Genomic DNA, 23,113 nt, shown 5'->3' with positions numbered 1-23,113 from the left:
CTCATTTCCGATCCCCTCTTCCCTCTCTCACACCTTCTCACCAAGGATCCCCATGGGCCTAACTTCTCAATCTCTGCTGATCTAGAAGTAGAAAGAGCTCCCGCCCATCACAGCTTCCCCTTCAAAATGGGAACTGTGACCTCTACTGGCAGCCTCGCAGTACTACCTCTCGGCTGCTTCCTATCCAGTCAGGCCTGGATATTCAATGCTAGTGTCCGTATGTGGCTCAGTACTGACTACATGGGTCTAACTTAGCCAGTGAAAGTGTTTAAAAAAAAAAAAACCGCTCACCATCAGTAGCTGAATATGCTTGGCCAATGCGGTTACCGGTCAAATCTACCATTTTCCCCTTTCCTCAACCAAAGTATAAAATAAGCAACATCCGTAGAGCAAAAATGACAGAAAATGCTGTCTGCAGGGTTCAAGAACTCATATTGGAAGCTAATGAAACGGATCTGGTCCAGTCATAAGACATAGGATTTCTGAGCTAAACTATATCTGCTATAAATGAAAAGGAGACAGGGAAATACCCTTCTGTATGCACAGCCAAAATAATGACCACTGAGCCAAAGGAACAGCCAGAATATCATTTTGGTTCCACGTTTAATATGTTCTTCAAAAGGTCACTGAAAAAAAATCCTCATCAGCTGAGCCATATGATTAGAGACAAGGAAATCCAACACTAAAATCTCTGTCACACATAACATCAGTTTGAGCACTGGACAAAAGTGCAACCTTAGGTCAGGATCACTTACTCCTGGTTTAAAATTTTTAAGTATAAAAGATTTAAGAAATGTTAAAAGAATTTTAACATTTAAGAGATTTGTATCTCACTAGTTTAAATAATATGTCCAGGAATCAAGGACTGATTGCCCAATAAATTAAATAAATCCTCCAGAAATAAATGATTCAGCATGTACGAGATCAAAAGAATACTAAAGAATGTCATTCACCTCTAGTTCTTCATAATACAATCCAAGTACCTGCAAATTCAATTCAACTCTTCTACTAACAGAACTTTGGTACTGCAGTTTTTATATATGCAATACCTCCAGCAAAATGGAGATAACACAAGATACATATAGAGGTTTCTTGACAGTTACACCACAGGTGGAGCCTCTTAGTCAATCAAATGTTCCTCAGAATGTTAATTAAGCAAATCAGGAATTAAACTAACAGTGCACCAAAAACACTATTCCATGAAATTAGTATCTATTTTCATTAAAATAAAATCAGAGAAAGTGTTTTCTTTTTTTTTTTTAACTTGGTGCATAAACAAGCTGTGGAATGTATTGTCAGATGATGTGGTCAAAGCATCTAGCATAGCTGGGACTGGGTTTGGGGGTGATTCATAAACTATTATTAGCCAGGCAGACTCAGGAAACTCACTGCATATCCCTAGAAGTGAACAGCAAGAAATGGATCTACTCTTTGGTATCTGCTGGATACTCTCTGGTGACTCAGCTTGGCCATTGATGGCGAGAGGATGGAAGACCTGATAGACGTTCAGTATGATGCAGAAGAGTGATAAACCCAACAGCAGTACCAGATAAAGTGGGAAGTGTAATGTTACAATAAAATTCTCTATAAAGATTTGGTTGAGCCACACTCACCATTACTCCATGGTTATTAGTTTAATGGATATTCTCTATAATTGTAATTGTCATCACACAGACAAATTCTGTTTATATGCTTCAGGGCTCAGCTCATGTGAGTGTGGCCGACTAGGACTTTGTCATGTCAGTCATATCTGCAATTTTGTATTTTTACTATTAAAAAAAAGGGGGAGGGCAATGTTCAGGCACACATTAGTGCAAAAAATTTGACTAGTAGAAAATGTTCTAAATCAGATCAAAACAGACAGGGTAGACTCATTCTTATAATGTAATCATTCTCCACATCAACTAGTTCTGAAGTCCCAACCAACTGACCCGTCTGGTCCCAGAGGCAAAAGGCTCTGTATGCCTGTACCCGTTACTTCTGGTATCCTGTCCCAGAATTGAAAGACTCTGAATCCATTGACCCATACAGTCCTAGAGGTGAGAGGCTCTGTGTGCCTTTGCCAGACCCTTTTACAGAAATGGCATTCTAATCGTTTATTAGCTGGTACTTTGTACTTTCCATTTTAAAGAAGGATCTAAAGATGAAACAGACAAAAAAAATTGTTGAGTGTAGAGGCACTTCATTTCCTAATTACTCTTCTTATACTTCCACTTTGTTCTCAAGTGATCATTTGCAATCCAGTTCTTCACCCACTGTGTCACCCTGAAAAAAGCCTGGTCTTGTCAAGAGTTCAAGGAACCAACAGACCACCTTCTCCTCCTCCGAAGGCTGTGGTTTTCTGGCCTGTAATGCAATCCACACAGCCTCTGCTGCGTCCTGCGGCGTATGTCATCTTTGGGGTGGAGATATCACCCATCGTCTGTCTGAATCAGCGCAAAGGAGGAGCCTGCAGAGAGAAGGGGAAAGATGAAACACAGGGAAACTCTTAAAGGGAGTCTTCTGACTTTGAAACACTAACAGAGCCTGTTTGGGTTTCTGAGGGCATTAAAAGGACATAGCTGTATTGCACGCTTTATATCTGCTGAACCTAAAAGATATGCATTAAAAGGTCATAGCTGTATTGCACGCTTTATATCTGCTGAACCTAAAAGATATGAAAATACTGTCACTGGAAAAATTCTGTGGCAACTCAAGGATTTTAGATGTGATATTGTTGAACTCTGAACTTGTGACAGAGCTAAAGCAGGAATGGCCTGCTAAAAATGGATCTAGTTTTTATAAAACCAAAAATACATATTCTGAAACTTTGCTTGTTAATAGTTCTAGAACATAAGAACATGAATATTCATTACACATATGCTGAAAACCAGGCCTGTATACTCCAAATTTTTGGCAGCTGTGCATGATCTACAGTGAAACACAACTGTAGGTCTGGTTATGGCAACCAAGAATAAGGATAAGGGTTAAGATCCAAGTCTGCTTCTTGGAAGTGGGGACTGAGGAAGTTTAGTCTCCCAGAGAAGAAAGGTCCAGCCACTGTATCTGGCTCCACTTACACAGCCTGCTTCCCTAAAGCTGGGGTGAAGGATTCTTGCAGAAGCTCTTACAGTTAACAAAAATGGGCAAGGTTAATAAGAAAGATGAACTCAGCCTCTAATGAGGGATGACCTTCCATTACTAGGATTTTTCACCTTTTGGCCAACATCAGATGGCCATGGTTAGGTTTCAGTCCTGAATCATAAAGGCCCAAAACAGAACAGACAGAAAATTACAAGCGCTTTGACCACACACTCACCATCCTCCTGTCAAGGTTCTGGCCAGCTGGCTTTGTCTTTGTTTGGTGCTTGCAATTTCTTGAGGTTCTGATTCACTGTAGACAGGGCTTTTCCTACACACACCCCCACCCACCCAGAGAAAAAAAAAATCACCAAGTTAAAATTATTTAGAGGTTCTGTGCAAAGGATGTTACCGCTACACCTACAAACATTAAGAATGAAATGAGTACCTTTGAAAGTAATTCTCCTTTACAAAATGTGTGCTTCATCTTCATCAGCAGTCCAAAATATTATTTCAAGGATTTTATACAGCACCCCAAACAGGGGTACTTTAAACAAAATTACATACCAGTACAATCCCTTTCCCAGACTGCGTATAACCTAAGAGAGTTCCTGAGGCAATAGGAAATAACAATATTGATCCAATGCTGGCACACGAGTGGCACTGAAGTGGTGTCACAGACGAGGCTGCTGTTCTATCCTTCAGCCAGCAAGTAACCAAGATAAATCCAGGGAAACTTGTGGAAAGGCTGATACTTGTTTTTGAGGTGAGAGTGGGTGAGCTTAGCCTAGCATTGTTTTTCCAACTTCTCTAGGCTCCCTCTATATCAGAACCAGCCCCTAACAGACAATGGAATCAGAAACCTTCATAAACAAAGGTAGGTGGGAGTGTTTTCTACCATTTTATCACCCACCAACTTAAAATTACCCATCTCAGTGACAGCCCTTAGGCAGGGCCCACAGATTGCAGTTCTCTCTGGAATTCAGTACATGAACACCCTGAGTCTGGCCAGCATTTCTATGGCTGGTCCTGGGGTAACCCCTGCTTCAGTTTGGTTTTCAAGATAGTCACAATGAATATGCATGAAATAGATTTGCATATACCCCCTCATTCTATAATTTTGTGCACATATTTTTGCATACTCAGGTTATAGAATAGTGCCTGTTACACACGTCACTTAATTTAAAAATTTGGCGCTAATTGACACTACCAATAATTGGCTATAACTGGGAATTAATTGGCACTAATTTGCAATTATGAACGTAACTGCACTTAGTTGTAATTCTATAACCTTAGCACGGAAATCCTTTAGTGTGTGTGCATGTGTGTGTGTGTTGGTGGGGGGATTTGGAAGGGGCATGCCCAGCACTTTATGTGCTAAGGTTAGTGAATACCGATAATTATACATGCAACTGAAGCATTTGGTCATGGACATTTACACTAGCCATTGACACGGTGTAAATGACTGCGCTTAAATGTTATAAAGAGGACAAAATATTTATTTGTACAGAGACATAAATGTCATGCTAATCCTTATCCCAGTCAACAATTTAATTCAGCACAATCCAGCAATGAACAACATAGTACAAATTAAATGAAAGCCCTTCACAAATTTCTTACAATATGTTCAGCATTTTTGCCATTTTCAAGTAATTCCTATAAGGATCATCAGAGTTCACAGCATCAACGTTGCTATCAAACTCTTCAAAAGCAACGCTGTGCAAATCTTAATCGATCCATCCAGCTTTTTTTCTTAAAATTTTATAATTTTTGAGTTTTAATTTTGCTAATTTTTCTTTTAAAATGTTCCAAAAGCTTTATCACTAACTACAGTATCATTTAACTTGAAGCTGTTTTCCAAATTGTGAGAACCTCCACCGACATGGCCAAGTTTTGTATCTTCCTCAGGGAAGAGGTTCAGATTTCAACAACTTGCAATTGTTGAAATTTGAACATCTTCCCTGGGTAAGATATTTTAAAGAAAAACTAACAAAATCTTAAAACTAAAAAATGATAACATTCAAAGAAAAAAAGCTGGATGGATCGATTAAGATTTGCACAGTGTTACTTTTGAAGAGTTTGATAGCAACGTTGATGCTGTGAACTCTGATGATAATTATAGGAATTATCTGAAAATGGCAAAAATGCTGAGCATAATGTAAGAAATTTGTGAAGGGCTTTCATTTAATTTGTACTATGTTGCTGCATTGCTGGACTGTGTGCCTAAATGTTGGCATGTGTAATTGTCGATACAGAACTTGCGCTTAAGTGTGCAGCATCCCATTGCTTAAGTTTAGGTGACTAGTACTGAATTACCCTCATTTTGCTCAGGCATATTCATTGTAGATATTCTGAAAATCAGGTTGGCTAGAGGGTGCTCTAGGACTGACTTGAACACTACTGTACTAGGTGACACCACTGTGTACTGGCTGAGACTCCCTCCTCCTTGTATAACACCCTGGTCTGGTAACTTGTTCTAATACTTTCTTAAAGAATTGCTGGGTGTGTTTGCAGCGATGAATCAGCTGGTTTTGATGCTATACGCTACATGAAAAGACAGAGAGGCCTTCAGAAGGATCTTACCCATCTCTCTAGTGCACTTCTCCAGGGTTTCCAGCAGCTCTGGGAGGCTCTGGGAACTCACTGGTGCTCTGCATTCACCCATCGCTGTAGCTGAAATCAAGTGAGTATGCACATAGTTAACAGCCTTTAAGGACAAACATACTACAAATTCCTAGATCTACATGGAATTCTCTGTGGGTCTGTGGTACCTCCTACAGGACGTGCTGAAATATGAAGACAGCAGTTAAGGTTGCAGTAAATGTGCAAGGAATGGGAAGTGGACAGCTAAACATAAGAAATGCATTTTTGTTTTTTACCATATCCTCCGGCCATGAGTTTCAAAGCTTAAGTATGCTTTCATTGATAAAATATTTACTATTTGTTTTAAATTTACTTCTTTGTTACTTCAGGGCATGTTCCCTAGTCTGTGGTTGTTTTTTTTTAAAGAGTAAAACATTGATTCGAGTTTATCTGTTCCATGCCACTTTGGATTTTATAGACGACATCTATCATTTCCTAACATTATGTCTGCCTTTTGGCTGCTGCCCCACACTGAGCAGAAGATTTCAGCATAATGCCCAAAAAGAAGCCAAGATACTTCTCCTGGATGATTAACTCCTAATGTGGAACCTAGCATCAGGTAGCTATAATTGAGTTAATCTTCTCAATATACATCACTTTGCACTTGTCCACATTAAATTTCGTCTGCCATTTGGATGCCTAGTCTTCTAGCCGCTCAGAATCCTCCTGCAACTGTTCACAATCCACAAACAATTTAACAATTTTGTTTATGTTCAAGTAGGAAATCTGATAGAGTGACCCCTTTGCATGTTCAGCTTCACTGTTTGCCTACAGAGGCCAGAGTATTGTTTAAATTATACTCATGGCTTTCAAGATTCGACCAGGAATAGCTCCTGTCTATATGATTCATTTACTTGATTTTTCATGTGTCTTCTGCAAACATGAATCAACTATGTTTTCCAGTTTCTAAAAGGATAAAATCAGAGAGACCTTTTAATTCCCTCTTTTCTTATCAGGCAGCTAAAGCTTGGAATGTACTATCAGAGAATTTAAGAACAGAGTATAATTGTATGCTAGTTAGGAAAATGAAAGAAACTACTCTTTTTTTGTGAATATCATTTCTAATCTGATGTAATCTTGATTTTATTTGCAGAAGTTTAAAAATAAATTTGTAAGATCCTACGTGTTTTACCTAATTTTTCTTGTTTGTGATTCGCTTTGAACTCATTGGGTATTAGCGGAATACAATAACAGATTGTAATGTAAAGTAATATTGATTAGAACTTCATACACTGCCTTTTCATGCCAAGCAAAGCAAAGAAAAGCTGTTTGCAGACTAACAGCAAAACACTTTGAAAGGAATGTCAAAATAATGACAGGACAGAGAAAAGATTCAGACAAGAGAGCAAAGCATAGGTAAATCTATAGAATAACAAAGTAGAAAAGACAAAAAGCTTAGTGGCTAGAAGAATAAGGTAGGAGGAAAATTGCAGGCCGATTACACTAGTGACCTCAGGTTGTTGGGGCAACAAAATTCACCACAAGCCTGAGTAAAAAGATGGGTTTTTATCATAGCCTGAACTCTATGTAACAAGCTTCTGACAATCTATTCTAAACCATTGGTACTGTATAGAAGGCGGCACTAGTAGAGTCCAGGCAGGCGTGTGAGACAAGAGTTATCAGTAGCCTGAATTCTTTAGAAAAGTAGAGTGAACAAGAAAGAACATAATAGGTGATAAGTGAATCAAGGGTACTGAGGGCTGTTAGTAAGCAGGGCTTTGTGTACTAGCATCAGAATCTTGACCTGGATCCAGGGGTGTGCTGGTAAATTGTTAACAGGGGGCTCTCTCTCGCCAGCAAAGTAAAAGAAAATTCAGGAGGGGCCCAAGCCCACATTTTGGGATCCATTTGTTAAAATAGCCATGGAGAACCGGCTCCCAAAATTCTTAAAAACTTAACAAACGGCTCTCGAGAGCCTGCTCCAGCACACCACTGCGATCTGATTTGGAATTTGGAGTTAATTTGGAGCCAGTGGTATTGGAAAAATAGAGGGTTGACAGGTCAAAGTTTCACACACGACACAGAATTCTAACGACTGTATTTTGCACAGACTAGAGGCGGCTGACCAGTGCACGTTATTCCAGCATAAATAATGTCGCAATAATCAAGGTGAGATCTCACACAAGCATAGAAAAGTTATATTTGGGTGTCCTGGTCAAGGTAAGAGTGCACAGAACTGAACTGATATAATGCCCCAAAACTGCATGTGAGACCTGGGTAATTGGCAGTCTATAAAGACTCTTAGTTATTTAAATGAGCCATGTAACTGTGGAGCCGTGGAGGGTCGAAACAGTTTACCCATAATCCAAGATATGAGCATTTCAGCTGGATTTATGACAAGATGGTGATTATACAGTCAGTTAGCCACTGCTTTGAGGCAAATTGAAATAGATGTGGTCAAGGTAACTAGGTTCAATAGGTGCTGTCAATAGGATATCGTCGGCATAGAAAAAGGCGGTCTTACCCAAGTCCTAAAATAGGGTAGCCAGGGAACCTAAAAAATATATATTAAAAGAACAAAAGGGCAAGGACTGAGCTCACACACACAGCAACTGATGAACTGCAAAGGAGGAACAGACTAGTGTAACAGAGAAAGAATGGCTGGCCAGGAATGAAGACAGCCAAAGAACCTGACCAGAAGTCCTGGCAAGCAATAAGTTATGGTCCAAATGATCATAGTTTTTGGTAGTTTTCCTTAAACCTATCCACTATCTAGCATTCTATGAAACTCACTTATTAAAGATGTCAGAACTGTTCTGTACTGTGATCAGGATGGAAACTGGATTGATGAGGGTGTAGAACATACACACAATAAACATGCTGCAGGAGCTGATCAAATACAATTTTCTCAGTAAGCTTAGACAAGTATAAAAAAATTAGAGACAGATATGTAGTTTGAAGGTAAGGATGGTCAAGGTAAGATTGATTCCAAATCGGTCAAACAAGGGCCCGCTTCCAGGCTAAAAAGAAAACACCTGTTGACTGATTAATAATTGTGGTAGCTGCCTGAGAGGAGGTCACCAATGTTGATGGCTGCATTTGCCTGCTGTTGTAGAACTTCAGTTTCATATTTGAGTTTTCTGCACTTGGGGGTGTATTACGGCATTTGGTCCAGGCGCTTTGCTGTTCTTTGATTTCTTTGACCTGTCAACCCTACATCTTCCAGATGAGAAATATTTCAGTTCTTCGGAATCGTCACCATTAAACACCATTTCTGCCATGGGCAGTTCTCCTTCACATCTTCCTCAGTAAAGACCAAAGCAAAGAATTCATTTAGTCTCTCTGCTGAGTCTTGTCCTCCCTGAGTGTCCCTTCTAGATTATCTGTGGTCCAACTGACTCTCTCACATGCTTCGTTTTAAATGTACCCGAAACCCTTGTAAAAGTACATCTTTAAAACTGCTCTAAGAATCTGGGTGTTACATGGAAGAATTTCAGCACAGCACATTCACATACTCTATATCTGACCATTTGGAAAACAGCCTCAGAGCAGCTGGAAATAGAAATGCACTGCAAAGAAACACTGTCCAGCAGGCACACAGCAAACACTTGTTTTTATACTAAAATCTAGAACACGACAACAGATAAAGATCACATGGCCTTTCCAGAATATTCTCACTTAATTTACACCTGAAATGCTTTTTTCTCCAGCTTCCCCATCCTCTGTACCTGACAGTTCAAACTGGTAGTGACAATCAAAAATATTCCCTCATCACCGGACAACAATTGAAAAGTCCAAACCAATAAAGACTAGTATGAGAGCTAATGCAGAAAGCAACAAAGGCAGAACATGCCACATCATGAAATCATTGACATCCTTTCAAACAGTTTGAAATCATTTATTTTAAAATCTTGTAGTTGGTATTTTGTGAGTGTTAGCACCTGCTGTATGGATTTTTCAAACTGTGTGCAATGCCTTGCAGCTAAAGAATTTTGTTTTATATTTAAGGATAACCCTCGTACATCGGCTTTCCAGTACAGTCTACTCACCAGCTGCAGTCCTGGACTCTGAGACTCTACTGGCCATTTGCTGCCTTCTCAGACACAAAGTCAGCTCTTCTTGACAAGTTCTATAATAAAGAACAGCAAAACCCCCAAAATACCATTACAGGTCCAAGCATCCCACTAAATCCAAAGATCCTATGTGAAATTATGGCTCAGAATGACTGCTCTACACAGAACAGAACCTGTCTGCTGCCTTTAAAGAGCTCATGGCAGATTGAGGTCAACTTACTCCACCAAGCCAAAAGCAGTCTTCTCTTCAGAAATCCCATGCACTGGAGTACTTTGAGCATTTTAATGACTCTCTATCCAGTTTACTATTAGGATTTTAAATATTATTACTGGGTATTTACTCAATGTATTCACTTCAACACAGGGGCGTAGCTACGGGTGGGCCCAGGCCCACCCAATTTCAGTCCAGGCCCGCCCAGCGCCAGCTCCCATTGCCGGCCACTGCTGCTTTTCCTGATGAGCAGCAGTGGCCGGCGCTACAAAAAGAAGAAGCGCTCAGCTGACTGAGCTGAGCGCCAACGCGTCGCTAAGGAAGAGGAAAAAATGTTTTTAAAAAAATGCGGCACTGCAGGCAGCCTCGAAGCATTGGCTGCTGGCTCTGTGCAGGCTCCTCCCGTCTCTTACATCACTGCCCTGTAGCGAAGCAGGGGCAGTGACGTAAGAGACGGAAGGAGCCTGCAGAGCCAGCAGCCAATGCTTCGAGGCTGCCTGCAGTGCCGCGTTTTTTTTAAAACATTTTTTCTCGTCGGGGGTTAGCGACGCGTTGGCGCTCAGCTCAGTCAGCTGAGCGCTTCTTCTTTTTGTAGCGCCGGCCCTGCTGCTCATCAGGAAAAGCAGCAGTGGCCGGCAATGGGAGCTGGGGCTGGTGGGCCTGAATGGGAGAGGGAAAATGGATGGCAGGATGGGGAGAAAGAGGGAAAATGGAAGGATGGGGAGAGAAAGAGGGAAAACAGATGGGAGGATGGCAGAGAAAGAGGGAAAACAGAAGGATGGGGAGAGAAAGAGGGAATACAGATGGGAGGATGGCAGAGAAAGAGGGAAAACGGATGGAAGGATGGGGAGAGAGAGGGAAAACAGATGGAAGGATGGCAGAGAGAAGGAAAACGGATGGAAGGATGGGGAGAGAGAGGGAAAACAGATGGAAGGATGGCAGAGAGAAGGAAAACGGATGGAAGGATGGGGAAAGAGGGAAAACAGATGGAATGATGGCAGAGAAAGAGGGAAAACAGATGGCAGGATGGGGAGAAAGAGGGGAAACGGAAGGATGGGGAGAGAAAGAGGGAAAACAGATGGCAGGATGGGGAGAGAAAGAGGGAAAACAGATGGGAGGATGGCAGAGAAAGAGGGAAAACAGAAGGATGGGGAGAGAAAGAGGGAATACAGATGGGAGGATGGCAGAGAAAGAGGGAAAACGGATGGAAGGATGGGGAGAGAGAGGGGAAAACAGATGGAAGGATGGCAGAGAAAGAGGGAAAACGGATGGAAGGATGGGGAGAGAGAGGGAAAACAGATGGAAGGATGGCAGAGAGAGGGAAAACAGATGGAAGGATGGGGAAAGAGGGAAAACAGATGGCAGGATGGGGAGAGAAAGAGGGAAAACAGATGGCAGGATGGGGAGAGAAAGAGGGAAAACAGATGGGAGGATGGCAGAGAAAGAGGGAAAATGGAAGGATGGGGAGAGAAAGAGGGAAAACAGATGGGAGGATGGCAGAGAAAGAGGGAAAACGGATGGAAGGATGGGGAGAGAGAGGGAAAACAGATGGAAGGATGGCAGAGAGAAGGAAAACAGATGGAAGGATGGGGAAAGAGGGAAAATGGATGGAAGGATGGGGAAAGAGGGAAAACAGATGGAATGATGGCAGAGAAAGAGGGAAAATAGATGGGAGGATGGCAGAGAAAGAGGGGAAACGGAAGGATGGGGAGAGAAAGGGAAAACAGATGGCAGGATGGGGAGAGAAAGAGGGAAAACAGATGGATGGGGAGAGAAAGAGGGAAAACAGATGGCAGGATGGGGAGAGAAAGAGGGAAAACAGATGGGAGGATGGCAGAGAAAGAGGGAATACAGATGGGAGGATGGCAGAGAAAGAGGGAAAACGGATGGAAGGATGGGGAGAGAGAGGGAAAACAGATGGAAGGATGGCAGAGAGAAGGAAAACAGATGGAAGGATGGGGAAAGAGGGAAAATGGATGGAAGGATGGGGAAAGAGGGAAAACAGATGGAATGATGGCAGAGAAAGAGGGAAAACAGATGGCAGGATGGGGAGAAAGAGGGGAAACGGAAGGATGGGGAGAGAAAGAGGGAAAACAGATGGCAGGATGGCAGAGAAAGAGGGAAAACAGAAGGATGGGGAGAGAAAGAGGGAATACAGATGGGAGGATGGCAGAGAAAGAGGGAAAACGGATGGAAGGATGGGGAGAGAGAGGGAAAACAGATGGAAGGATGGCAGAGAAAGAGGGAAAACGGATGGAAGGATGGGGAGAGAGAGGGAAAACAGATGGAAGGATGGCAGAGAGAAGGAAAACAGATGGAAGGATGGGGAGAGAGAGGGAAAACAGATGGAAGGATGGCAGAGAGAAGGAAAACAGATGGAAGGATGGGGAAAGAGGGAAAATGGATGGAAGGATGGGGAAAGAGGGAAAACAGATGGAATGATGGCAGAGAAAGAGGGAAAACAGATGGCAGGATGGGGAGAAAGAGGGAAAATGGAAGGATGGCGAGAGAAAGAGGGAAAATAGATGGGAGGATGGCAGAGAAAGAGGGGAAACGGAAGGATGGGGAGAGAAAGAGGGAAAACAGATGGCAGGATGGGGAGAGAAAGAGGGAAAACAGATGGGAGGATGGCAGAGAAAGAGGGAAAATGGAAGGATGTGGAGAGAAAGAGGGAAAACAGATGGGAGGATGGCAGAGAAAGAGGGAAAATGGAAGGATGTGGAGAGAAAGAGGGAAGACGCTGGATGGAAGGGTAGGGAGAAAGAGGTGACACTGGATGGAAGGATGCAGAAAGAAAGAGGGGAGACTATTGGAAGGATGGGGAGAGAGAGGGGAGACACTGGAAGGATGGGGAGAGAAAGAGGAGAGGCTGCAAGGAAAGGGGGAGTAGTGAAAGATTGGAGAATAAGAGGAAGGGGCATGGGGAGAACAAGGGTGAGAAAAGATGAAAAGCCATAAGTAGATGAAGGAAATTAAAGAATGGATAGTAAGAATGAATTAAATCTGGACACAGAGAGAGGCAGAAAAATATTGAAGAAAGCAAAGAAAAAGGAGAGAAAAATGACAAATGGCCAGGAAACCCTGGCAGAAGAGTTAAGCGAAAACGAAGGAAAGCAGAATCTAGAGACTGGGAGCAACACAATGAGAAAAAGTAAATGGCCATACAACAAAGGTAAAGAAAATAATTTTATTTTTAATTTAGGATAAAGTAATATGGTGTTAATAAAGTTTCAGAGACCAATACTTCCTTCCTTAGGTCAGGAGAGGATACCGTAACAGCATTATACTGACCTGAGGCAGGAGGTTTTGGCCTCTGAAAGCTCACTGAAAAGGATTAGGCTATTAAATAAATTGTCTGAAATCTGATGCACTGAACAGCACTTTACCCTGTGTGACAAATGCATCTGAGTGTGACTACATTTTGCTGGGGGGGGGGGGGGGGGGGGGGGTAGAGAGAAAATTTTATGCCCACCCACTTTGGGTTCAGGCCCACCCAAAATTGGCAGTCTGGCTACGCCACTGCTTCAACAGCTAATGACATGATTTTTACGTGTTGAAGTGCTAGATGCTAAGCATGGCTGGCTAAGTAAGCAGAACGTGGGCTCAGTGATTAGGCTACTTACGGAGGCACTGCTACTCCTCTCTGTGGCTAGCTGATCTAGCAGAATAGGGACTCACTCCTTTGATTAGCTGTATGGGGTGTACTGTGAGAGTTGCAGCCCTCAGCACTCAGTTCCCTGAGCATTGGATTTGAATTTTATGGTTTACTACTTGCCATTTTCAAATCTGAGCTCAAAGTAAGTCACATTAAGTTATGCAAGTTATTTCCCTGCCCAAGTGGGCTGACAATTCACCTGAGACAATATAAAGTGAAGCAACTTGCCTAAGGTCATAAAGGATTTGAACCTTGGTTTCCTAGTTTGCAACCTGCTTCTTTCACCACTAAGCTACTCCTCTACTCCTTTGCTCCTAGGGACTCCAACCCAGGCCTCTTGTTTACTAGAATGATGACCACCTCTACTGTCCCTTAAAATTGTGTAAATCATAAGTAATAAATTTCTAAAATAAATGTAACAAATCAGCAGTGAAGAAAGCCCAGTATGTGTTATCACTGGAAGGACACCAATATCTTTCTTCTCAGTTCACTGCATTCCCCATTTCTACTCACTTGATCTGTTCTAGCAAGGTCCCTGCTTCTTTGGTAACTGCACAGGTGTCTTCCAGCTTCGTCTGGACACTCTTCCAGACCATGTCCCGCTCCATCAGGCAGCTCTCCGCTACTGCCCGCAGCTTCTGTTCCTGAGACACCTGTGCCTTCACTAGTTCCAGATCCTCACACCTCTATGGGAAAAAATAAGACAAACACCTCATCAGTTAGTTCCCCCCAATATGTGCATATAAGGATAATGTTCTCCCCCTTTCTGTTAAGTAGGGACTGTATGTCTGAGCATTATCCCCCAAAACCAGCCCAATTTCAGATTTACAATGGGCTCCAGAGTCATGTTACTTAAAGACCTTTATGAAGCAAGAAGGAAGCAACACAGAAACAATTCCTTGAGGAAATAATAATTTATCTGTATGCTGCAGGAGCACAGAAATAGAGATCCTTTAGTCACGGTTTCAGAGCATTATGAAGTGCTAAAGCCCCCCACAGGAGTCTTGGAAAATGGCTGTAATAGCTGTTCCCTGGGGACACATCACAATTTTGATGACAGCTTCATGATTAAATACTTCTAAAAGGATCTTGGCTCCCATATACTGCTGAGGGTGGCTTAGGTAAGGACTGGCACAGTGCTTTTCTTGGCAAACATGCCCTTTTAATGAATGGCAAAACGCAATGAGTGCAGGTGTCTGGCTTCCGCTCCGTACTCAAGCTCCTCTAACAGGTATATTTTAGTGGGATGACTAATTGGCAATGTACAGTGCCTTGCAAGTCTTCATATCCTTGTATATATTTAAAATTCTGCTATCTAATAAATACAATTCAAAATGCACTAAGGTAGTTGGTTTTCTTCACTGATCTATATAACACTGGGGAAAGGGACTGGATTTCTCTCACCCCTTTTCAATAATAGTATAATGTAAATTATATTCAGAAACAATAAGTATTTCCTGCTTCCTGAAGCAATAGAGGATTAAGTGACTTGCTCAATAATAATACGCAAAAACACTGAGAAATAGAAAAATTCACTTATCTGATTGGATCCTGGATGACTACAGCAATGAATAGTCCTCAATCAATGCTGAAAACACTGCTTGGAGTTTCAAGCAGTGGTCTCAGCATTGACTGGGGAGCACTCATTGCCATAGTCATCCAGGATCCAATCCAATATGTGAATTTTTCTGTTTTTCAATGTTTTTGCATATTACTATTGGTCACCTGAGTAATAAGGTGCAATGGTTGAGCTTGGTGTCATCAGCTATTCAAGCTTTTGAAGCTAGGTCAGCTTAGACTACTATATGATTCTGAGCACCTTCACATTTAATTTAATCTTATTAGAGATTTTATTAAATTAGTTGTTTATATTTAGGAAGAAGTCACTTCATTGTGTATTTTTCTTTATAGTCTGAGACAAAGCATCATATATAGTTCTCCATTTAGTGTAGTATTTGATAGCTTGTTTTTAAGCAGTTCTTCTCTGTCCATATTCACAGCACACTGAAAACAGATGTCAACACTTCTTTGGATATCCCTTCTCCTTAATCCTTTCACTTATCGCTCTTGTTCTTTTCTTATATATGTCATGATTGGAACAGAGTCTCTTCAATCTTAGAAATTGGCTATATGGGAGATTAGTTTTCAAAGTTCTGTTATGGTAACTGCTCTAGTCAAGTGATTTGTTAAACATCAGTGGGTTTCCTGTATATATCTGTTAAGAACACACCATCATAACATGAAATCTGGATATTAAGGAATGGGATAATTTGTCAAAATGCATTTGGAATCTAAATATTCTCAGAGGACAAGCAGGCTGCTTGTTCTCACAAGTGGGTCGACGTCCGCGCCGGCCCAGGAAACGGAACAAATTTTGAAGCAGAAATAAAAAGTTTTTTTGTCTAGAGTCTTCTGGCACGTGAATCCCACGCATGTGCGGATGACTTCCCGCCCGTGCCCCTTAGTTTTCTTTTCTCCACGTTGAGGTGCGGTAGTTGTTTTCTGCACTCCTCTCAGGCTCAGGAAAGTCTTTTGAGTTTTTGCTTTTTCTCCTAATTTTTCTTTGTTTTATTATTATTGTCGTTAAAAAGAAATTCCCGTTGTGTACTTTTAGTTTTTCTCCCCTTTCCTTTGTTTTTTGTCACGGCCAGTTTTTAGGCCGCACGGTCGGGTTATTCCCTTGTGCCCTTTTTTCTTTTGATTTCTCCGAAACCATTTTCCCTTCCATGTCATTGAAGACACCCAGCGGCTTCAAACGTTGTACTCAGTATCCAATGCCTTGGGCCCGACCATAGCCCAGCCGCTTGTAGTTTGTGTCTTCGTACGAAGAAACAGACCCAAGCGTCTTGAGAAGCCCAACGAGAGAAGCCTTTTCGGTCCTTCGACGTTGACATCGGCTCCGAGGTCGGCAGTGGCAGCGTCGGCATCGAAAAAAGCATCGACGTTGGGAAGAGAGGTAATGGCTGCTGAGAGACCAACTTGCACTGGGAGCAGTGAGGCGTCAAGTGGGTCTCCACCTGCCTCGGGGCTTCCTGTTATGCAGGCCCCCCGGGACCAACCTTTGTCGGACCCGGACCCGAGGAGACATGAGGATTCCACGTCCTCCTCGTTGGTACCGAGGAGTCTCGATGGCGGGTGTCGAGCGAAGGCAAAGAAGCACCGTCATCGTTCTCCTTCGACACACGGTACCGGGAGCTCCGGGGCATCGAGAGAGTCAGCACCTGAGAAGCGTCAGTGCTGAGAGGATCGCTCCCCCTCGATACAGGACATGCCAATGCGTCGGCCTCCTAGCAGCCCGGTACCTGCTCCTGAGCCTCCACAGATTCTGACACCGCCTGTTCCACCGACCCTGCAGCCTTCTCCGATGGCGGCTCTCGACGAGCGCATCTGGGCCTTGTTTCCAGAACTTCTGGAGGGACTGTTATGACAGTCAGCTTCGGTGTCGGGGGTGCTTGCGCCTTCTGTACCGCCTGCGGCATTGGCATCGGCTGCCACCGAGGTCGACTCCCCTTTGACGTAGGTGGAGGGAACTTCGCCACAGTCTGATCGGGCGTCAGCCTCTCGACATCGCCATCAAGGACATAGTTCCTCGGCGTTGAGGCAGGTTCAGTGTCGGAGTACCTTGACAGAGGTCTTATCCGATACTGAGCAGGAGCATTCGTGGGAGAAAGAGGAAGATCCCAGGTACTTTTCTTCTGATGAGTCCTATGGGATTCCCCCTGAACCTTCCACTCCACCAGAGAGGAGACTATCTCCACTGGAGAGTCTTTCCTTTTCCTCTTTTGTCCAGGAAATGGCTAAGGCTATTCCCTTCCCTGTGGAGGTTGAGGATGAGCCCAGGACTGAGATGCTCTAGGTCCTGGATTATTCTTCTCCACCTAAAGAGGCAGTGACAGTCCCTCTGCATAAGGTACTGAAGGATGTTCTTATGCAAAACTGGTCGGCCCCTCTGTCTGGCCCCGTGGTCCCAAAGAAAGCTGAATTCCAGTATCGGATCCACGGTGATCCTGGATTGATGAGGTCTCAGTTACCCCACAATTCTATGGTGGTGGATTCCACCCTCAAGAGAGCCAGGAGTACTAGAGACTATGCTTCGGCGCCCCCAGGCAGAGAAGCTAGGACTCTTGATTCTTTTGGGAGGAAGACGTATCAGGCCGCTATGCTCGCTGCCAAGATCCAATCATACCAGCTCTTCACGAGTGTTCACTTGTGGGACTCGATAAGGCAACTGTCTAGCTTGGTTGATGCACTCCCTCCGGAGCAAGCCAAGCCTTTTCACCAGGTGGTCAGGCAGCAGAAGGTGTGTTGAAAATTCCTGGCCATGGGTACGTTCGACACTTTTGATGCAGCATCCAGGATCACTGCTCAAGGTATAGTGATGTGTAGACTCTCATGGCTGCTTGTCTCTGACCTGGATCATTTGGTCCAGCAGCGAATGGCAGATGTTCCTTGCCGGGGGGACAACCGTTTTGGTGAAAAAGTAGAGGATCTTGTGGATCAGATCAAAAAGGATAATGATGCTATGGATTCCCTGTCCCACCGGGCGTCTTCTGCTAATACCTCCTCATCTAGGAGGTATTTTAGGGGGAAAAGGAGTGCTCCCTATTCCTATCCTAGGCGTAGGTACATGCCTGCTTCGACAGCTTTCCCAGGCTCAGCCCCAGCGTGCATCTAAGGCCCGTGCTGCTCCCCAGCAAAAGCAAGGAACGGGCTTTTGACTGGCTCCAGTTAAGCATAGCCTCTGTAAAAGTGTCCTTGCCGGACGACTTGCCGGTTGGAGGGAGGTTGATATTTTTTCACCAAAAGGTGGCCTCTCATAACCTTCAACCGGTGGGTCCTTCAAATAGTCTGGTCAGGATACATCCTCAATTTGGAATCCAAACCTCCAAACTGCCCACTGGGAGCTCATTCTTACAGTTCCCAGCACAAACAGGTACTTACAGAGGAACTCTCTGCCCTTCTGAAGGCCAGTGCGGTCTAACCCATTCCAACATGGAAAGAAGGGCTGGGATTCTATTCCAGGTACTTCCTTGTGCAGAAAAAGACTGGGGGGATGCGTCCCATCCTAGACCTGAGGGCCCTGCACAAATTTCTTCTCAGAGAAAAGTTCAGGGTGGTTTCCCTGGGCACCCTTCTTCCCATGATTCAAGAAAACGATTGGCTATGCTCTCTGGACTGATGCTTACACACACATTTCGATACTCCCAGCTCACAGGAAGTATCTTCGATTTTGGCTAGGAACTCAGCACTTTCAGTACTGTGTACTGCCCTTTGGTCTGGCATCTGCGCCTAGAGTGTTCACAAAGTGTCTAGCAGTAGTCGCAGCATCGCTACGCAGACTGGGAGTGCATGTGCTCCCTTATCTCGACGATTGGCTGGTGAAGAGCATCTCGAAGGCAGGCACTCTACAGTCCATGCAAATGACTATTCAGGTGCTAGAACTACTAGGGTTCGTGATCAATTACTCCAAGTCCCATCTCACCCCAGTTCAAAAGTTTGAATTCACTGGAGCTCTGTTGAACACTAAGACAGCTCGAGCTTATCTTCCTGAGGCAAGGGCAGACAATCTTCTGTCCCTGGTGTCCATAGTTCGAACGTCTCAACAGATCATGGCTTGGCATATGTCGAGACTTCTGGGGCACATGGCCTCCACAGTTCATGTGACTCCCATGGCACGCCTACACATGAGATCAGCTCAATGGACCCTAGCTTCCCAGTGGTATCAAGCTGCGGGGAGTCTAAAGGATGTAATCCAACTGTCCACCGACTTCCGGAATTCTCTGCAGTGGACAATTCGATCCAATTTGACCTTGGGACGTCCATTCCAAATTGCTCAGCCACAAAAAGTGCTGACGACGGATGCATCCCTCCTGGGGTGGGGAGCTCATATAGATGGGCTCCACACTCAGGGAGCCTGGTCCTTTCAGGAAAAAGATCTGCAGATCAACCTCCTGGAATTAAGAGCGATCTGGAACACTCTAAAGGCTTTCAGAGATCGGCTGTCCAACCAAATCATATTGATTCAAGCAGACAATCAGGTTGCCATGTATTACACCAACAAGCAGGGGGGCACCGGATCTACTGTTTATCATTTCTATAGCGCTACTAGATGTACGCAGCGCTGTACACTTGAACATGAAGAGACAGTTCCTGCTCGATAGAGCTTACAATCTAATTAGGACAAACAAGAGATAAGGGAATATTAAAATGAGGATGATAAAATAAGGGCTCTGAACAAGTTAATAAGGGTTAGGAGTTAAAAGCAACATCAAAAAGGTGGGCTTTTAGCTTAGATTTGAAGACGGCCAGAGATGGAGCTTGACATACCGGCTCAGGAAGTCTATTCCAGGCATATGGTGCAGCAAGATAAAAGGAACGGAGTCTGGAGTTAGTGGTGGAGAAGAAGGGTCTCACTCTCTGTGTCAGGAAGCTGTCCAGATGTGGCTTTGGGCGCGCCGTCACGGCATGTTTCTGCAAGCCACTTATCTGGCAGGCGTAAACAACAATCTAGCCGACAGGCTGAGCAGGATAATGCAACCTCACAAGTGGTCTCTGAACATGGATATTGTCCACAAGATCTTCCGAGAGTGGGGCACCCCCTCAGTGGGTCTTTTTGCTACTCAGATCAATCACAAGGTACCTCAGTTCTGTTCCAGGCTTCAGCCCCACGACAGACTAGTGTCAGATGCCTTTCTCCTTCATCAGGGAACAGGCATCCTGTATGCGTATCCTCCCATACCTCTAGTAGGGAAGACTTTGCTGAAATTCAAGCAAGACTGTGGAACTATGATTCTGATTGCTCCCTTCTGGCCACGTCAGATTTGGTTCCCTCTTCTTCTGGAGTTGTCCTCTGAGGAACCGTGGAGATTGGAGTGTTTTCCAACCCTCATCACCCAGAACGAGGGGTCGCTTCTGCATCCCAACCTTCAGTCTCTGGCTCTCACGGCCTGGATGTTGTGAGCTTAGAATGCGCCTCCTTGTGTCTTTCAGAGGGTGTCTCCCGAGTCTTGCTTGCTTCCAGGAAAGATTCCACCCAAGAGGTGTTACTCTTTCAAATGGAGAAGGTTTGCCGTCTGGTGTAACAGCAAGGCCCTAGATCCTCTTTCTTGTCCTACACAGACCCTGCTTGAATACCTTCTACACCTGTCAGAGTCTGGTCTCAAGACCAACTCCATAAGAGTTCACCTTAGTGCGATTAGTAATGCTTATCATCACCGTGTAGAGGGTAAGCCCATCTCTGGACAGCCTTTAGTTGTTCGCTTCATGAGAGGTTTGCTTTTGTCAAAGTCCCCTGTCAAACCTCCACTGGTGTCATGAGATCTCAACGTCATTCTCATCCAGCTGATGAAAGCTCCTTTTGAGCCACTAAATTCCTGCCATCTGAAGTACTTGACCTGAAAGGTCGTTTTCTTGGTGGCTGTTACTTCAGCTCGTAGGGTCAGTGAGCTTCAGGCCTTGGTCGTGCATGCAACTTATATCGAGTTTCATCACAACAGAGTAGTCCTCCGCACGCACCCTAAGTTCCTGCCGAAGGTGGTGTCGGAGTTCCATCTGAACCAGTCAATTGTCTTGCCAACATTCTTTCCCCGTCCTCATACCCACCCTTGCGAAAGCAGTTTGCATACATTGGACTGCAAGAGAGCATTGGCTTTTTACGTGGAGCGGACAAAGCCCTTCAGACAGTCCGCCCAGTTGTTTCTTTCGATCCCAACAGGAGGGGAGTCGCAATCGGAAAACACACAATCTCCAATTGGCTAGCAGATTGCACTTCCTTCACTTATAGACCAAGCTGGGCTGTCTCTAGAGGGCCATGTCACGGCTCATAATGTTAGAGCCATGGCTGCGTCAGTGGCTCACTTAAAGTCAGCCTCTATTGAAGAGATTTGCAAGGCTGCAACATGGTCATCAGTCCACACATTCACATCTCACTACTGCCTTCAGCAGGATACCCAATGCGATAGTCGGTTTGGGCAGTCAGTGCTGCAGAATCTGTTCGGGGTTTAGAATCCAACACCACCCCCCTAGACCCATTTTTTGTTCTGTTCCAGGCTGCACTCTCAGTTAGTTCTTTATGGTTTCAGGTCAATCTATGTTATGTCCTCGCCGTTGCGAGGCCCAATTGACTAATGTTCATTGCTTTGAGTGAGCCTGGTTGCTAGGGATACCCCACATGTGAGAACAAGCAGCCTGCTTGTGCTCGGCGAAAGCGAAGATACTTACCTGTAGCAGGTATTCTCCGAGGACAGCAGGCTGCTTGTTCTCACAAACCCGCCCTGCTCCCCCTTTGGAGTTGTTACTAGTTTGCTCTGTGCTTTTTGATTTAACTAAGGGGCACGCTCGCGCGACTCAGTCTCTGGCTGTCTTCAAGTCTAGGCTTAAAGCCCACCTCTTTGCTACTGCTTTCGACTCCTAACCATGACTCTCTTACTCAACACCCTCACTTATCACCCCTACCACTGCAATTTCCCCACCCCTAGCTGTCTGTTCATCTGTCCAATTTAGATTGTAAGCTCTGTTGAGCAGGGACTGTCTTTTCATGTTGATTTGTACAGCGCTGCGTAAGTCTAGTAGCGCTATAGAAATGTTCAATAGTAGTAGTAGTAGTAAGTGGTCCGCACATGCGCGGTGCATGTGATTCACACGCCGGAAGACTAGGAAAACAACTTTTTATTTTTGCTTCAAAATTTGTTCCGTTTCCTGGGCCGACGCAGACGTCGACCCACATGTGAGAACAATCAGCCTGCTGTCCTCAGAGAATACCTGCTACAGGTAAGTATCTTCGCTTTATGGTCCATCTGATTAAGTCAAACATAAAATTCATTGAGTTCAATTGATGTCCCTTGCCATATTATGAGAATATCATCAATGTATCTCCTCCACAGTACAATATTTGCTTTAAGTTGGTGTTCAGTGAGAAACTTCTTTTCAAAATTTGCCATATATAAATTGGCTACTAAAGGTGCCATACTAGCACACATTGCTGCCCCCTTGATCTGTTCGTAAAAATCATCTTCAGAAGCAAAAAAAAGTTTTGGCTAAGGCAATAGTTCCAATCTCTACAATGAACTCTGTCAGCATTCTCCGACAAGAATCTCTTTCTCTGATAGTATCCCTAATGTTTTGTATAGCATCAGACTACGGGATATTAGTGTATAGTGACTCCACATCTAGGGTAACTAGCAAGATGTCTCGTGCATTTCATCTTTGTAAGGATGTTAATAATGTCTGTAGAGTCCCTGGTATATGAAGGAATTTGTGAAACTTGTTGTTCCTCCAGTCCCAGTGCTCTCATCCTCCCTTGACCCAGTGTTGACTACACTTTCTTCTGCTCCTTCTCTAGGAACTTCATTGTGGTTGTCTTTTGAACCCCAAACCCTTCTCTCCTTGTTGAAAATAATCTCTGGGATGAGACCTACTTTCTGTCCACTTCTACCATCTTCCTGGCTAATCTTGGAAACCCAGTCCAGATGCATGCCACATATTTTGGAAAGAAGAGAAAACGTTAGCTAGCATGGTTAGAAGGTGAAGTAA

General features: G+C 44.0%; 1 protein-coding gene across 3 annotated transcripts in view; it reads right to left on the bottom strand.

The window, feature by feature from the left end:
• Positions 1-601: 601 nt before the first annotated feature.
• ANKS3 (ankyrin repeat and sterile alpha motif domain containing 3) overlaps positions 602-23,113 on the bottom strand; it is an 88,551-nt gene continuing 66,039 nt past the window's right edge. For 2 of the 3 annotated variants that reach the window (XM_030211883.1, XM_030211884.1), the window contains 5 exons: positions 14,096-14,268; positions 9,693-9,772; positions 5,644-5,733; positions 3,299-3,391; positions 602-2,449 (listed from right to left, as the gene is read on the bottom strand). In XM_030211883.1, the coding sequence (XP_030067743.1) occupies positions 3,309-3,391; positions 5,644-5,733; positions 9,693-9,772; positions 14,096-14,268 (426 nt within the window). In that variant the 3' untranslated portion in view covers positions 602-2,449; positions 3,299-3,308. Of the gene's footprint in view, positions 2,450-3,298; positions 3,392-5,643; positions 5,734-9,692; positions 9,773-14,095; positions 14,269-23,113 lie in introns of those variants that run through there. The other variant, XR_003943111.1, reaches the window with a different exon arrangement.

This window comes from Microcaecilia unicolor, chromosome 8 (assembly GCF_901765095.1).
Source record: "Microcaecilia unicolor chromosome 8, aMicUni1.1, whole genome shotgun sequence".
In the NCBI taxonomy this organism is placed as follows: Eukaryota; Metazoa; Chordata; class Amphibia; order Gymnophiona; family Siphonopidae; genus Microcaecilia; species Microcaecilia unicolor.
This window is presented reverse-complemented; position numbering and strand designations above follow the sequence as displayed.